Source organism: Desmodus rotundus, chromosome 10 (genome assembly GCF_022682495.2).
Source record: "Desmodus rotundus isolate HL8 chromosome 10, HLdesRot8A.1, whole genome shotgun sequence".
Taxonomy (NCBI): domain Eukaryota; kingdom Metazoa; phylum Chordata; class Mammalia; order Chiroptera; family Phyllostomidae; genus Desmodus; species Desmodus rotundus.
The window spans coordinates 12,226,122-12,244,452 of record NC_071396.1 but is presented as its reverse complement, the minus strand read 5'-3'; the positions used below and the strand labels follow the sequence as shown (position 1 = coordinate 12,244,452).

Genomic DNA, 18,331 nt, shown 5'->3' with positions numbered 1-18,331 from the left:
CAGTGTTAGACTGCTGGGTGGCCAAGGCCCCCAGACAACAAGACACGCCTACTGGGTGTGATAGTCCAGGAGCCCAGGAATCACCTCCCAGTAGCTGGGGCAGAGGCCAGGCCCCCTCTGTGGGTAGCTTAGTTCTTCACGGTACAGGCACCCAGTGGCCCTTGTCAGGGCTCTCTCACGGCAGAGTCATCTGCTTGTCTGGACAGTCTGCAGCTAATACAGCATTTATGTGACAGGCCTGGCGGTAACAGTGTGAGCAAGCCTGTTGCTTGGAAGAGGCAGCTCGAAGTGTTTGTTTCAGGAGTTGTGTTAACTTTCTGGAATATGAAATTGGATTTATCAGAGGAAAGTGAGTAAGTATACATATTTGAACCAGGTTGATTTCAGTGAATCAGGAGGGCCTAGATAACAAAACGGTCCATCTGGTTGGCCAGCTGCCACCTACTTTGCAAGATGGTACTGACTCAGAGTGGGTCTGAATGCCAGCTGGTATTTTGCTTCTTATACCAGAAAAAGGAGTTTTGCCGGCCTTTCGTTCTGTTTACCCTTTGCCATGTGACGTGTGTCTTCCCGAAGCGGGCACAGAGACGGGATGTGTAATGCGGGGTGCATTAGGCATTAACACCTGTGGAGGGTTGCTGCAGGAGGCAGGATTAGGCAGAGGAGCAGTCAGTCAGGTTACACTGCAGGCCAGACCTCAGCCAGCCCCACTCGGAGTCCTGGAGAGTTTGCGGCCCATCGGAGTTGTTGCTCATTTAGTCAGAATGGCTCAGTCTTTATTTTTCTGTACCAGTCAGCGGGTAGGGGCTGCCCAGCGAAGACAGGACTTTTGGTGAAGAGGCTGTCTGCAGTTTTGAATGAGCTGACCACTGGGAGCTATCTGCTGACACTGGGGGCAAAGCCCTCGATTGAAGGAGAGGGCAGCACATCTATGTGTCCACCGTAGACCCTGAAATATAGTGACTAATGCAAAACAACAAAATCTCCCACGAGTCTGCCGTTGTGCAGGACTAGGCCGGGACTGCTGTCTCTCTGCTGTTTCGCATGAGGTGAAGTGAATCATCTGAAGCTGGAAGATTGGCTATAAAGACAGCTCACTCATGGGGGGTGGAGGAGGGTAGATGAGGGAGCAGTGGTGATGGAAGGAGACTTGACCCACGGTGGTGAGCACACAGTACAGTGTATAGGTGATGTGTTGTGGACCTGTGCACGTGAAACCTGCGTAATGTTATTAACCAGTATCACCCCAATACATTTAATAAAAAGGAAAAAAAAGGTGGCTCACTCACATAGTGTGGCTCATCAGCTCGGAGTTGAGTCAGGGCTGTATGCCGAGGGCCTTTGTTCTTTTCCCGTGGGCCTCTCCAGGGCTGCTTGAGTTTCTTAACAAGCAGCTGACCAGCATCCAAATGCAAGTGTATGTCAATATGGAAGTGTAGCCATCTTTCTGCCTAGTTTACGCTTGGCATCTCTTTGCATCCTGTGCTCCAGTGAGAACATTCTCGGGAAGCAGTGAGGAGCGTTCTTTACTCAGAGGGTGGATGCCGGTCAGCAGATGCACCCTCGCTTCCCCTGACATTTGTGGGGACTTGCATCTGCGACCTCTGTTTCACCTTGCCCGCGTTTCAGAAACCTGGAGTGCAAGGAGAACCAGGGCTAGCTCTGCGTCCGTTGGGCCCCGTTCAAGTCGTACTCCGTGTCCTTTCTCCCGGACGTTTCTCACTTGGCCTCTGTGACATTAGATTTAGATGAAAATGGTAGGTGATCTGGAAGGAAGAGGAAAATTGCCAAGGTCAAGCTGCAGGCTTTCGATGAAAAAGAAGGAAGGGACATGTTTTCCTTGTTTGAGGTGATAAAATGTAATGGACTTACATAAATTTTAGGCCTTCCTTGTGCCCAGTAATTTAGGTCACATTTAGCATCAGCTAGATGGACAAGTCATTTCCTCCTTCCTATGAGTCCTTCAAGTTGTACCTCATATCGGTATTATACTCTGTTCCCCAAACAAAATAAAGCACAAATATGTCAAACACAGTAGATGACTGGAGGGCTGATTCACGGCCTCCTGAGGTCTTACTCAGAAGAGCAGGAGAGTGTGCATTTGCTCACAGAGGGACTGATTTAGGGACAGAGCCTTCTTTGTCAGCCACAGAACAGACTGGGTGAGATGTGGAGTGAGTCAGTAGGCAACATTCTATGAGTGCGAAATGTATCATTGTATTTCCTGTTGCACAAGCAGAGGCCAATTAGTGTTATCATTATAACATCATTGTGTTTATCTCTAATCTTGATAACCATTAATTAACTGTTTTGACTGAAAATATTGTTGACTGCAGATGATCCTAGTGGCTGAGTCAAAATATTTTCATATTCTTGGATTAAATGACTCAGATGTTACACAAATGTATTTTTGGTTTTTAATTAATTTTAATCAAACAATACTGCATGTAAGGAAAATAAAACTCAGCTAGTATAAAAAGATTACATTGAAAAATAGTGCCCTCTCCAGACCTCTTACCTTGCCTTCCAGTGGCAGGCACTTTTAACTCCTTTAAGCTATTTTATTATTATTTTTCTGTTATTTTACCCCATATCTGTAATATTTCAATGTCTAATGCCAGTATTGTCTCCGTATTAATTTTAAACATATAATATTTGCATTTTGGGATTATTTTTAATCAAGAGGAGTTACTGAATTTAGTAGATATGTTTTCAATAAAACGGGACTAGATAGATGCTTCCTTAACAGGACGTGTGTGTATCTCACGCCTCAGAAGTCAGCATCGTGCTTACTAGGTGACATTACTGAAGTCAGGACCCAACAAAGACGTCCACTGTCACCAATACTGTTTACATGGTACTGGAGCTGCTAGCCAAACAGTTGGGCAAAAGAAAAAACTTGGAAGTGTCAAAAGAGGAAAATCATCGCATTTGTAAATATTATACATAGAAAATCAAAGAGAACTAACCTGTAAACTACAAGCGGCAAGAAAGTTCAAAAAGGATGTCCCTAACGTTTGTGGTCTGACTCACGGAGTAAATGTTTACTGCGTGTCCTGTGGGGCAGGCTCTTTTCCGGGTGCTGAGTATCTAGTAGTGAACAAAACTGGCAAAAATTCTGTTTTTGTGGAGTCGTTTCTAATCTAACAATAATTAGTAATTATAAAAAGATACAGAAGATATCCTGTAATATCTTAAAAATATGGAATACTTACGGATGTATTTATTTTTATTCATTAAGAAATACATAGCACTTATATAACCATACAGTAAGGAAGATTATCCCTATCAGATATTAAAATATGTCTTTAATAATTAAAAATATGTTTCTGCTGTATGAAAAGATAAGACTAATTGGACAGAATTGAAAGTCTCATAATAGACCCAAATACTTACCTGCATTAACATGTGATGAAGGTTGCATCTCAAATCAGAGGTTAAGTGGTGTGTGGGAAAAGTAAAATTAGATCATACCTGTCATGGTGTACCAGGAAGAATTCTGAATGGATTAAACATCGAAATGTAAAAAAATTAAACTTACAGTGCTCCCATGCAATGAAACATTGGAAAATTCCTTTGCAACTTCAGTGAGGATAAATGAAGCATTTCTAACTGAGTCAAAATCCAGAAGAGCATAAAAGAAAATTTTGATAAATGCAATACACTAAAGAGCGCACGGGAGAAAGAGTCTATGAAGAAACTCAGAGAAGAACTGTTCACTGGGAAGGGAAGATTTGCAACTCCCGTAATGGGCAAGGGGGCAGTCTTCCTAATACATGGTGTTCCTGGCACTAGGAGAGAGACCACAATGTGGTGGAAAAAGGGGCATTTCACAAAAACAGTCATACAAAGGCTACTAAGTACATGAAAAGGTGGTCTCCCTGATAATACAGGAAATGCAAATAGTAACGGTAGTGTTGCTTTCCATGTGTAAGGTTGACAGAAAGTACAAATATGTGACAAACTACCCTAATATGAAGCTCCAAGGGAGCTGAACACTCGCACCCGATGCTCCGGGGAATGTGGGTTAGTTCAGCCACGAAGAAAGGCCGTCTCACACCTCTGGCAACATTTCCAGTGTGTGTGTTCTACATCTAGAACTTCAACCTAAGAATTCATCACGTGTGGAAACGACACGCACAGAGTCATTCACGTCCATGATTTATAAAAGGAAGAGATCGGGGAGAACTCGAGTGTTCATCAACAGCTGACTAGTTAAATTACACCACAATCGTAAAATAGAACACTGAGAGGAATGGTGAGGCTTTTTCTGTTTTTGTATGACTCCACGATTTGTTGTAAGTGAAGAAAGAAAGGGGGCAGTTGATGTGCACATCATAACATTTGTATAAAAATTCATATATGTGTATTTGTTTGTGTACACGTAAAGAAAGCTCTGAAAGGATGAGTAGGAAACTGATTACAGTAACCGCTTCAGGCAGTGCAGGGGCTGGATGAATGGGAAACAGGTGTGAGAGGGCAATATTTTGGATGCATGCCTTTTTCTATTTTTTATTTTCAACAAAGTGTTTTACCAATCCAAAAGAAGTAAATAAATAGAATTAAATCAGAACAAAACTAAAGAGTAGTACATGTGTTTTGAAACTGAAATGCATTCTTTGTAAGCATGGCAAAGAGAAAAATCCCAATGGAAATTACAAAATATTTGAAACAGAAAGTAAAAGTACTTCGTATCCAAACTTGAGGACCTATGGTCACTTTCTTCTCTGTAATTCAGGTTTACCTTGCTGTTCTTTTCTTGAATCCTGAGTTTAAAAATATTTCCCTTTTTTTACATAATTTTGTAAGATTAGAGAGTTTCAACATTAGAAAATCTGTTAGTTTAATATACCTGCTACTTTTAGCAATTTGGGAGTTTCTACTGAAAGTCTAAAGCAAAGATCATACTTAATGGTGAAACATTAGAAGCATTCCCATTATAAGTGGAAGCAAAAGAGAATGATTCATTCTTTGAAGATCTTTACCACATTAGCAACAAAACTGTAAATCCCTAAGACGGTAGATAATACAACAGGTGTAAACTCTATATGGAAAAGGCCAGTGTTCTTGAAGGACATAAAAGAAGACCCATAACTATGATATATACAGGGATGGGAAGAATCGTCTCATAAAGATCTCAGGTCTTGTCACATTAATTTACAAAATCACTGTGATTCCCGTCAGAACCCCAGTATGTGTTATGGGACATACTGAGCTAACCCTAGCCCACGTCCGGAAGAGCCCTGGCAGTTTACAAACACGGTCTTCTGGCGCAGAGAGGTGACGCCAGCTCTCACAGTGAAGCCAGCGCGCTCGGTCCAGGTGCAGGCACACAGAGAGGGCGACCGTCCTTCACCGGTTGTGTGGGGCAGTTTCAGTTTATGCCTGCTGTCCTGGGAATTATTAATAGGCTCTCTTTCATTCTGAAAACCACTCAGTAGAGTCGCACAGGAAGTGCTGAGACAAATCCACTTCATTGATGACGCGTGTGGTATTGTAAGTCAGGGAGAAAGGATGCCATTCATTAAATCGTGTTGGCACAGAAGGAAACATCACTGGCCTTTGTCTCACACTACCCACAAAAATTAATTCCAGGTAGATTAAAGACTGGAAGTGAAAAGGAAATTTTTATAACTTATAAAGTAAAATACAGGACACTGCCCTTATGGCCTCTGGAAGCAGAACATAAGGGAGATTTCTGAAGACCAAGAGCACAGGTTATGAGACTGGAGCGGGGGCTGCTAGGGCGCGCGAGTGGTGGGGGAACAGGTTGGTAGAAGAGGACGAACTGTGAGTTGTAAGGTGAGTGAGGACTGAGGAGCTGATGTACAGCAGGGTGTCTGTAGTTGACAGTGGTGTCTTGTGTCATTGAAATTAGCTAGGAGAGTGTAGAACTTGTGTTCTCAAAAAACAGATAAATATGTGAGTTGATGGATGTATTAATTTGATGGTGGGAATTCTTTCACTGTATGCATAAATCATATTGTACACTTTAAGTATAACAGTTTTGTCAACAAAGCTGGAAAAAGTGGGAAAAAGATAACAAATTATAAATTGTAAGACTACACACCGATTAAGACTATTATGTTAGTATTGAATAGTTTTTTATGAATAAGAAAGACAGTGTAGATCATGTGGAAAAACAAGTCCACATGCTGGAAGATGAGATTTGTAACAAACAGAATTCTAGATTAACCAAAACCAAAAGAAACATACAGAGCATGAAAAATGGGAAGCAGTAACTGCTTATAGAACAAGAATCTAAGATGACCACTAATAATAGAAAAAACATTCTCAGGCTCACTGGTGGCCCTGCCAGCGAAGTGGGAACACACGTCCTCCATCTCAGCAGGTGCACTTCTCCGTGTGTAGCCGGGAGAAACGCTCACATGTGAGCGCCAGGAGACCCTTTACAAATGTTCATCTTGGGATTTTGTGTAGTAGCAACATAACGATCTAAAATTGTTGGGAACAATCTAAATTCCTTAGGCCGGGGAATTGAGAGATAAATTTGGTAATATGAAAGTATTCCATATAGAAATTAAAATTAATGAGAGTAAAATGTATCAACATGGATAAATTTTAAACATAATATTAGAATAAAACCAAGTTGCAAAACACTACACACGGTTGGTGTCAGTTATAAAGTTTAAGGACATTCAGAAAAACACACTGTCTTGTGCTTGCATCTGTGCATACTACTGATAAAATACACGCATGGATGGCGGTCTGGATTTGGCCCGTGGTCACAATTTGCCGACCAGGGAGGCACAGCGCACAGAAATTACCACAGTCCCTAAGGGAGGACTGTCATTGTCCCCGTGCGACAGGTGGGAAAGTTGAGGTTTAGAGACCTTCAGTGGCATCATTCAGGTTAAATGAAACTAACCTAACCAAACTCTTATTAAACCACGTGGCAGTGGACTTTTTTTTTTACATATGGAATGCTTGTAGAAGATTCTTTTTCTTCCTCTGAAAGTAGAATGAATTGTGAGGGCCTAATCTCTCAGTTTTTCACAACTATAATCTTTAGAATATGTTCAGAAACTCTGCAGTGCTGGGTCTTCTTTGCAAGATGATTTTATGTACGATTTTCTCAAGGTTTGCAACATGTTTCATTGTTCAAATGGAGAAACAAATACAGAAGTTGGTATGGTTTAGTTCGTTAGTTAGATTTGGATATCTTACAAGACACTGACTTAACATCAGTGGATAGCTTTATGTAACATAGAACACTGTTGAGCAGTTGTTTCCAAAATCAGCTTTATGAAGCAGTTTCTTTGTTTTGTCATGACTTGGAGTAACTGAGAATTTATTTACCTGCATTTGCAGTCAGAGTCTAGGAAATACATTTTCCCTGTTCAGTTTCATGGGCTAGACAGAGTTAGTATGGTTTGTAGGCATCAAGTAACGGGCTCTTCTCTGTGTGCAGGATGTAGGGACCGCCACAGTCCTGTTGGAGTGTGTGCAGATTCAAAGGTGGGATGCTAAGGTTATCTATTTAACCTGAATGGAAATTACCACAGTACTTTTTATCTAGGAGGAGAGTGAAACGACCTGCATTTTAGAAAGTTTTAATGTGAACCAGGGTCAGGATTTAAATCAATAAAATTGTCAAATAGGGGTTCTTGGAGTATTAATTTTAAAAGAAGTTATGATTTTTAGATAAAGAGGTTATCTTACCAAGTACCTGATTATGTTTATTACTTCAAACAAAAAATGGAATGGTTTTTTATTTTTCCAGAGACATCAAACCTGACAATATATTGATGGATATGAATGGACATATTCGGTTAGCAGATTTTGGGTCTTGCCTGAAATTGATGGAAGATGGAACTGTAAGTAAAGATAAATTTTAAATTATTTTACCCACTGACTTTTTTTTTTTTTGCTATTTGTCTGGAAACCATTTATTTATATTATCCATCCCTCCGCCCATCATTCTGTGCTTCGCTTTCTTCCGCGAAGGCGTTTAGGCATACTTACTTCAGTGTGTCTTGTCTATAAAATCTGCCGTTTCAACTGCTTATTTTAGTGACCTGAAGATGGGTACAGCATGCCTTTTATGAGACCCTTGTTTGTCCGTCGTTTAGCTGAACTGTTTATTGTACTTGAGATACTTTTCATTTCCAGATGGATAAAGAAAATAAATCTACACAGAAAAAGAAAATGTGACTTCTTTGCTTTTATTTATTTATTTTGATCTTTTTTTTCCCTAATTGTCTGATTTTCCTGAGGGACTGTGTTCATAAAATGAATGCTTTTTATCAGGAAGGCATCTAGGTTGGTTTAGTTTCATATTACCATTTGCTTTAGTTCTAACTCTAGGCCTCTCAGTTGCTTCCTTTTGCTTGCCTAAAAGTTTATATGCCTCAGTTTTATTCTCTAGTTTGTTTTGGTTTTTGTTTTTAATTCAGTTTCTTGGCCGTACAGCAGAAGTCCAAATACATATCATTTTAATTGGCAGAAACATTTTAGAGATCAGTTGAGTAAAGTACATTCTAAAGACAATGAAAATGTCATGTTATTCTGGACTAGTAGTTTGACTTTTGAAAACGTATCCCAAGGAGATAACTTTAAAAGAGATTATATGACTTCTGCCTCTGGCCGTGGTGCAAGGAGTAATAGTACCAAACTGTCCTCTCACTATAAACAACAATAAAAGGGGACACAGCACTTGAGACAACTGGTCCAGGCAGTGGACAGCAGGCAGCACAAGACTGTTATTTCTGAGAGAGTCTGTGATATATGCCAAACAATTTCCCAGAATCGGGACAGTTGGCTGTTTCTGATGCAGAGAGCTAGAGTTAGAGCAGAGGAGGAGGAGGTCAGAGTTGAGTTGCTGAGGCCGCTGGAATCTGCAGGGCTTGACACAGGAGGGGAGGGAGCTGTGTGAACCTGTCTAATAGCCTAATTCCAAGTCAGAGTAAGATCCGTAGAGTTTGAAAGTGGTCCTCCAGTAACGGGACTTGAATCATAGACTTGCTTTAAATCTGTGCCTGAAGAATATAGCCAGAATCCAGCCCAGGCTCAAGGAGATAAGTATTTTTATTTATCTGCTTAAGCAAGAATTAATATTCCAAAGGAAGATAACAGAATTCATACTTTCCACAGTCTTATTGACAATGACCAGCATTTAATCAGAGATCACTAGACCAAACAAAAATGGAGGATAGAGTGTGGATTGTGATACAGAGCTACAAATCAAAAGTTGTCAGTAGAAGCCGAGGTAGCACAGGTGTTGGATTTAGCAGACAGACTTAATGAAACTATCATAAATATGCTTAAAAAAATCAAAGGAAAATATAGTCTTAAAGATTGCACAGGTAATGAATTTCAGCAGAAAAATCAAATGGACCTTTTAGAATTGAAAAGTACACTGATAGAAATAAAGAATTCACAAGAGGAGGTTAACTGAATTAGAGATGAAAGAAGAAAGAGCCAGTGAATTCAGAGACAGATCAATAAAGATTATCCATTGTGAAGAATGGAGAAAAAGACGGAAGTAAAATAAAAACAGGCTCAGGGACCCCTGTACTGGGAATCCTAGGAGGAATGATTCAGTGTGTTTCAGAGACGGGAATTGCTCAATTACTTAGCAATTTAGAGTGAGATGGGAGCAGAAAATATGTAGAATTGATGGTTCAAACTTACCAAATGTGATGAAAAATGCAGATCCAAGAACTTGGCATATTTCAAGCTTGTAAAAGGAACCACACCTAGCCACATCACAATTAAATTGCTGAAAATTAAAGATTTTTTTAAAAAATTGAAAGCACCCAGAAGAAAAACACATTACATACTCCAGAAAAATGGTTAAGAATTACCAGTGACCTCTCATTGGAAGTCATGGAATGATATCTTTAAGGTGCAGAAAAAAAAAAAATCTGTAAACCAAGACTTCTATATCAAGCAAAAATATTCTTCAAAAGTAAAGGTGCATTAAAGACACTTGGTGATAAATGAAAGATGAGGGATTAATCTCCAGAAGGCATGGATGCTAAAAAATGTCTTTCAGGCCAAAGGAAATACCATTTGGGGTCTTAGATCTATGGGATAAAGAATATTAGATAGGGTAAGTGGATAAGAAAAAAAGACACTATTACCTTTCTTTCTAAATTTACATAAAAAGCATCTGCTAAAAGAAAAGTAATAACATCGCAATGGGGTTTATGACGTGTAGATGTAAAGGATAGGACAGCAGTCACACAAACAATGGACGATGGGTACGTGGAATTACCCGCCCTGCTGCAGGGTGACTGCTCGTGTTGTGTGGGAAGTGGATCGTGCCAGAGAAGGGAGGAACCGCCTGGCAGTCTTGCCGGGTTGAGAAGACATTGAAGTCAGGGAGGCTGTGGCAGCAGGAAGTTGCGGACCTCAGTTCCAAATTGGAGAGAGCTACACTGTAAAAGAACTCAGGGGGAGAGCCATTATTTCCCCAGTCCTGCAGGTCATAAGCCCCTTAGACCCAAAGCTGGGGCTCCTCTCCCTGCATCTGATGCCCAGTCTTCCAAACCCCTCGGCCTTCCAGAATGCAGTCAGTACTGTTTCTGTCTGCATGGGTTTTCCCTGGTCACATTTAGGCCTGAAATCCTGGTGTATCTTCCTAGTCATTCATTTTGTATTAATGATCTCGAAATAGTTTTCCTGGACATTGTAGCATGTTAGACCTCCATTTAGAAATCATTATGAAGAAACCTTCATACTTGTTTTATCTTAATTTTATTTTTAAAAGCAGTCTCTACATATGTTAGGGAGACTTACCACAAAGACAGCATTCCTTTGTCCTAGTCTTCCCAGTTCCAAAGCTCTTTTCCTAGAGGCAGACACCAACCATTTGGCCCCTCTTTTGTTTCATTTACTTACACATTCTTATTATCATATTTGTGCTGCTGTCATCTGTTGATTACTTAGCTTTTGATATTATCTATTAATTTCTGCCGTGGAAGATGAGGACGCAGGTCTTACCCCATCTCGCCCAGCCCATACACTTCTCTCTTTCTATCGCAGTTCTCTTACCGTCTTTCAGTAAATCCTGTTCAGGTTTTCCCCACTCATGTGCAATCTAATGAACAAAATAAACTAACAAGCAAAACAGACTCTTAGAGAGTAGCTGACAGTTGTTGGGGTAAATTAAGGGGCTGGGTGGCGGGTGGAGGGATTGAGCAAAAAAGAAAAAAAAAGTCATGGACACAGACAACAGTGTGGTGATTACCGGGATGGGGGGAGGTGGAGGAGGGTATATGGGGAAAAGCATACTTCACCCTCCACTTCCGCTGGCACTACACACACAGCAAGACCTTTAAAAGTGGTCTGCGGTGGTTTCCAGTGTGTGCTCCCTCCTCTGCTCCTCCTGGCCAGCCCTGAACGCTCCGTTCCCTCTTAATTGGGACAGTGGCAGGAAACACCAGACAGAAAGTGCCCACCACAAAGAGACTCGGTCCTTAAGTGCTTATAATAATTTTTTATGATTATACAAATATTACTCATAGCTGTGGCATGCAGTTTATTTTAATTAAATTTTTTCTTGAACAACTTTTTTATTCTCCCTATAGTAACTAACCTTTTGTTTGCTTCACTTTCTGACTCTCACCTATTTATCCTGAAACTCTACACCACACATTAACTAATTTAGCGGTTCCTTTCTCTGAGACACGTTAAGTAACTTAGTGGTTCCCCTTTACCCTTTGGAGATACGCACACTGGAGTCTGGCGTCCTCCCATTCTAATTAGAGTGTTGTGTAAGCCAGGGGCAGAGCTGTCACCCTGGGACTTGCCTCACGGTCATGCAGTCCACCGTGTTGCTCTCTGGTAACACAGACTCATGGACGCTCGGTGTCCTGGGTCCCGAGTCTCCTCACTGGCGGTAGCTGCCTGAGAAAGGTTCCACTGGGAGTAAACATTTCACAGTTTTGCGTGTCTGAAAATGCCTGCATATCTACCCTCATGTTTGGTCGGTAATTTGTCTGGACTTGGTATTGTAGGTTTGAAATCATCTTTCTCTAAGAATTTAGAAGGCATTGTATTGTCTTCTGATTTACTGTTCAGACATCTAGTGCTATTGTAATACTCGATCCTTCTATTATAACCTTCCCCTCTGCTCTGGAAGCCTTAGGATCTTCTCTTCATTCTCAGTGTTCTAAAATGTTAGCATTGTATGACTTCGTGTGGGTCATTATTTATTACTAGGGTAGTGACCACAATTTTAACCTTTCCCAAATTTCGTGATGTTCCAAATCAGCTTGCTTTTTGGCTCTCACACCTAAGTTAAAACTGTATTATTTTAATCAACTACGCGTCTGTAAGAAGGCAGTTTCTGTTGGGGGGAGGGGTTCTACCCGAATTCTTTTTCTTCCTTTAAAATTGTCTTGGTTACAAGGTTTTGATCTCCAAAGTATATAATGAACTCATATGACTCCACTCCAGGAAGACAAACAGCCCAATTAAAAAATGGGCAAAGGATTTGAATCAACACTTCTCCAAGGAGGACATACAGAGGGCCCAGAGACACATGAAAAGATGCTCAGCATCACTAGCCATCAGAGAGATGTAAATTAAAACCACAATGAGATACCACCTCACACTGGTCAGAATGGCCAACATAAACAAATCCACAAACAAGTGTTGGAGAGGATAGGGAGAAAAGGGAACCCTAGGGCACTGTTGGTGAGAATGCAGAGTGGTACAGCCACTGTGGAAAACAGTATGGACTATCCTCAGAAAACTAAAAATGTAACTGCCTTTTGACCCAGCAATTCCCCTGCTGGGATTATAACCTAAGAACCCTGAAACACCAATCCAAAAGAACCTATGCACCTCAGTGTTCATAGCAGCACAATTTACAATAGCCAAGTGCTGGAAGCAACCTAAGTGCCCATCAGCAAACGAGTGGATCAAAAAACTATGGTACATTTACACAATGGAATTCTATGCAGCAGAGAGAAAGAAGGAGCTTAAACCCTTTGCAACAGCATGGATGGAATTGGAGAGCATTAGGCTAAGTGAAATAAGCCAGATGGTGAGGGACAGATACCATATGATCTCACCTTTAACTGGAACATAATCAACAAAAGAAAAAAGCAAACAAAATATAACAAGTCGTTGAAATTAAGAACAATCTAACAATAGCCAGAGCGGAGAGGGAATTGGGGATAGGGGACAGTGGGTAGAAGGGTTTTCAGGAACTACTATAAAGGACACATGGACAAAACCAAGGGGGAGTGTAGAAGCAAGGGAGGGAGGGAGGTTTGAATGGGGGGGAGAGGGGGGAGAAAATGGAGACAACTAATTTAACAACAATAAAATAATTAAAAAATAATAAAGCTTTATTCCTTTCAAAAAAAATAAAGTTGGTGAATTTTGCATACCAAAAAAGTTGTCTTGTTTATTCTTGGCCATTCGTTTTTCCATATGATTGTTAGCGTTAGTGGTTTATATACCTACATATACACAGATACAAATACTTTTTCATGAACACAAGCTTGTAGACTTGCATTGAATTTAGAGATTTGTTTATGGGAAATTTACATTTATAGCATGGAATTTTCCCTTCCATGAATATGGTGTTTCTGTTACTTTAGGTTTTCTTTTATGTCTGCTAGTGAAGTTTTTAAACTATATTCACTATAAGTCTATTACATTTAAATAATGTTAGATTGGTTCTTGGGCACATTGTGGATTTTTTTTGCGTGTGTTGGGGAGAAGCTATTATACATAACTTTTTAAAATTTGCAGTTTGAAAAATAAATAAAATTTGCTGTTTGATAGCCTGTTGCTGTTTTTAATGGTTATAGGACTCTTCGGTTTTTTATTTCTTCCTGAGTCAGTTTTGGTAAGTTATATTTTCTTCTGTGAACATTGCCTATTGTCGATGAGTTGTCAGTTTTATTGGTCAAAAGTTGTTCAGGTTATGCTCCTAGTTTAAAAACTGTCACGTGTAGTTTTGTCCTCTCTTCATGCCTAATGTTTGTGCTCTTCTTTTCCTTCATAATTTTGATACAGAGCATTTCACTATTTTTTAGTTCTAAATGTTTTCCAAATTTAGAACTCTGCTGTGGACCGTTAATTATTTAGCTGTATTACTTTTAATATCCAAAATATTGTATTTGCTTATTTATTTGGTTATTCATTTCTAGTTTTATTTTAATGGGGAATGGGTCTATTTGATGCCAGTGTTCTGGCATTTGTCAAGATTTGCTCTTTGAGTTCGTAACAGCCCAATTTTTGTAAGTATTACATGTTTGTTGAAAAGAATACATTTTTTTTCTGACTTTTGGGTGCAGGTTTCTATATATGTCCATAAGCTTAAAGTTATTACCTTGTTCAAATTTTGAATATTCTTACCAGTTTTTTTTTCTGATATATATTATCTTTTATTTTAAAATCCTTATTATGTTAAATTATTAATTTTTCCCTATAATCATCAATATTTTTACAACTCTTTTGTGGCTATGTTGTTACATATTATTCAGAATTGGTTTTCTGGGATGTGCTCTTATATAATTAACCAATTTCTTAAAATCTCAATAATTATTTGGCCTTAGAATCTCTTTGACAGATATTAATATAGCTTCCTTAACTTCACTGTGTTTAACATCTGCCTGGTGAATCTTTTCCGTCCCTGTCCTTCTCATGTTTCAGTGCCCTCGTGTGGGTGCATCCTTCACAGCAGATTATTGCTGACACTTGTAAAACATGTTCACTTGGGCTTTGTGGGTAAAGGCAGTGTGACAGTGCTGTCTTTTAGTAGGTGAATTTAGTCCATTTATGGACTTCATGTTGTTGATGTGTTTGTATATATTCTAGCATTCTATTTTGTGCCATTCGTTTGTAGGTTTTGCTTGATGATTGCATATATGCTTGTTTTTCTTTTTTCCTTCCTGTCTTCTATTGGCTTGGTCAAGTTTAGTTTTAGTTGTGTTTTTTGTTACTTCTTTGGAAATGATGCATTCTATTTCAAATATTTTAATGTTTATCTTAAATTTTTTCACATTTATAGTTTATCTGAAATCTAGAATTGATCAGTTTTTCTACCATACTTCTAATCAAAGCAAGAATCTTAGTGTATTTTACACCATATACAAAAATTAACTCAAAATGGATCAAAGACCTAAGTGTAAGAGCTGAAACTATAAAAACTCTTGGAAGGAAACATAGGGGAAAGCTTTTGACGTTGGATTTGGCAATGATACCATACTACAGGCAGCAAAAGAAACAATAGATAAACTGGGCAGCATCACCAGTGAAAATGTCTGTGCATCAAGGTCATAGTCCTCTTAGTGAAAAGGTAACCTATGAGTTGGGAAAAAATAGTTGCAAATCATATGTCTGGTGAGAGTGTTATATCCAGAATATATAAATAACTGACAACTCAATAAATAATTCAAAATGAGCAAAGAACTTGAATAGACATTTCTCCTAAGAAGGTATACAGATGGCCGACAAGCACATGAAAAGATGCTCAGCATCACTAATCATTATGGAAATGCAAATCAAAACCACTGTGAGATACTACCTCACACCCATTAGGATGCTGCTCTCAAGAAGAGCAAAAAGGAACAAGCGTTGGCAAAGATGTAGACAGATTGGGACCCTTGCATACTGTTGATGGGAATGTAAAATTCCGTAGCCTCTCCAGAAACAGTACGGCAGTTCTTCAAAAAATTAAAAATAGAATTACCGCATGATCCAAAAATTTCACGTCTGGGCGTATGCTCCACAAAACTGAAAGCAAGGACTTGGAAGGATATTTGTACATCCATGTTCAGTAGCGGCATGATTTACAGTAGCCAGGGGACGTAAGCGAATCAGGCATCCATTGACAGATAAGTGGATAAATAAAATGTACATACATGCATTGGGTATTATTCAGCCTTAAAAGGAAGGAATTCTTACATGCTACAGTATGGATAAGCCTTAAAAACGTTATGCTAAGTGGTATAAACCAGACATGAAAGGACAGATACTGCATGATTTCCCTTGTATGAGCCCCCTAGAGAGGTCATACTCAGTGAAAGTGCAGTGGTGGCTGCCAGGGCCTGGGAGGAGAGGGAATGAGGGAGTCCTTGCTTAATGGGGACAGTTTCAGTTCTGCAGGAGGAAGAGAGGTCCAGAGATGGATGTGGTGATAGTTGCACAGCAGTGTTAATGTACTTAACGTCCCTGAACTTGACACTGAGAATTGGTTATGATGGTAAATTTTATGTTATGGGTATTTTACCACAACTAAGAATAATAATTAAGAAGTAAATAAGATAAATGTTAAAAAAAATAAACAAGAAACTCAGACCACTTTAACCCTAATGTTCCCTCGTTAGTACGTTACAGTGTCTAGTATGTCAGTTTCACCTTACTTTCCAATCTTCAAGTACTTTCTAGTCCTTTGCCACCTCCTTTTCCTTATCCCTCCTCCACTTCTTCCTACTGCTCGTCGTCCTCTTCCTTCTCTTCTTTGTCATTTCTGACATCTTTGCTTACAGTTGCACCTAGGATCCCGTTCTTCCGTCTGGATTACATTTCTTATTTTATGAACTATGTTCTTCAATGCTTCTGTGTACCTGAACGTCTTTATTTAATCCTCATACCTGTATTGTAATTTAGGTAGGTAGGGAATATAATTCTGGTAATTATTTTGTCTCGCTACTTTGAAGAAATAATTCCATCCTCTTCTGGTGCTGTTAGCATCAGTACTGGTGCTGTCAGTCTAATAATGGTCTTCCTTGCTTGGTGATCTCTTTAATGTTCTTTAATGTTCATAATCTCTTTGCTTTGGTGCTCAGTAGTTTGTCACTGCAGTGTGCGTAGACGTGTGTCTGGTTTTATTTACCTTTTCATATCTTTTATGTATTTACTATGTGTTTTATTTCAGTGACTGGGTTTGTTTGTTTTTTTTTAACTTCTGGGACTTCTATTTGATTTGATTTTTTTCATCTCTTTGTTCTTTTGTTTTTAATTTTTTTTTAATGTCTAATAAATTTAAACATTTCATGAAGTGGAACTGTTACGTAATTGTTAGGAGTCTAATTGTATTGTTTGTTTGGATTTCTGGCTTTTGCTCGTGATTGAATGTTTACTTGTGTAGTTGATATTATGGGACTGTGAGCTCACCTTTGATGGGCTTGCACGTGTGGGAATTCCATGTGGTCAGGTGTGAGCATGTGTGCCCAGAGGAGCTTTGAACTCGATGCCAGGCTTCCTGGGGCACCTAACTGGGGCCAATATTGTTGCCAGTTTCTTGGCTTGAGAACTCCTGGGCCACAGAAGTTCTGTGAATTAAAACCCCAGATGTTGGGACCGGGTGACCTAAAGTTAGGGATTTGTAGAGGAGGAAGTTTTCTTCACATATCAACTGCAATTAAGGTCAACAAAATGTCTGATCTTTCTCTGCTGAGTGGCAGAGTGTGGGAATTCAGCTTTTTGTTTACGGAATACCGTCTAAGGTAAACTGTTAGGGTGGAGGTTATATGGGGCAACCTCTCACTTCAAACCTCACCTGAGCTCAGGGTGCTTCCTTTGTCCTCAGGTTAAAATCCAAGGACCTAGAAAATGAAAACCAGCAATTCCCTAACCCCACTCCCACTTCAATGCTTACCACCCCTGGTTCTCAGTCATCTCTGGTCACTGGCCCTGAAGAGTTGTTATTTTTTAGAAAGTTTATATTTTCATAAAAAATGATTGTTTTATTTTATCTAGTATTTTGAACAATTTGGAATGGACAAGGTTTCAAATTACTTAATCTAAGTATTGCCAAAGAGGAAGTCTGTTCTAATGATGATTAAGAATGGTAATTTATTTCAGAAAATTCAGAATATTAACCATTATTCTACCCTGAGAATGTTCATTTTATGATATGTTCTTTTAAAATCATGTAAAGAACCAGTTTCCTTTACTTTAGAGTATCTTACAAAATTCGTTCCCAGGATCTCTTTTTAGCTATCATTTTCTAGTTTATATCTAAGTTGCCATAATTGTATGCCCCAATTTTTGTCTGTTGGCCCTTTATTTTTTAAAGGATATATTTTTCCTTTTTAATAATTTTTTAAAATTAATAAGTAGTTTGCAGGACATTGTTAATCGTTTATTTCCTTAGGCTCCCATTAAGGTATTTAAAAATAATCTCCAGGTTGCTCAGAAGTATTAACTATGTTTTTTCAGGGTTTTGCCCCCATAACTAATTGTAAAATTTTCACAGTTCCAGTTTTTTGTGTGTAAGGTTATCAGTAACAGTGTTCGAACAATACCTGATGGAAGAAAGGCAGCTAGATACAGGTATATGTTAATCAGTTGTGAATTGCTTTCAATGAAAAAAATAACAGTTTAGGAAAAAGAATGT

The 18,331-nt window shown here is 39.2% G+C and overlaps 1 protein-coding gene across 9 annotated transcripts in view; it reads left to right on the top strand.

Annotated features, from left to right (window-relative positions):
* The window catches only part of CDC42BPA (CDC42 binding protein kinase alpha), a 175,015-nt gene that overhangs the window by 56,409 nt on the left and 100,275 nt on the right, over positions 1 to 18,331 (top strand). For all 9 annotated transcript variants that reach the window (XM_053912183.2, XM_053912189.2, XM_053912185.2 and 6 more), the window contains one exon: positions 7,745 to 7,838. In XM_053912183.2, coding sequence (XP_053768158.1) covers positions 7,745 to 7,838 — 94 coding nt within the window. The remainder of the gene's footprint in view (positions 1 to 7,744; positions 7,839 to 18,331) is intronic.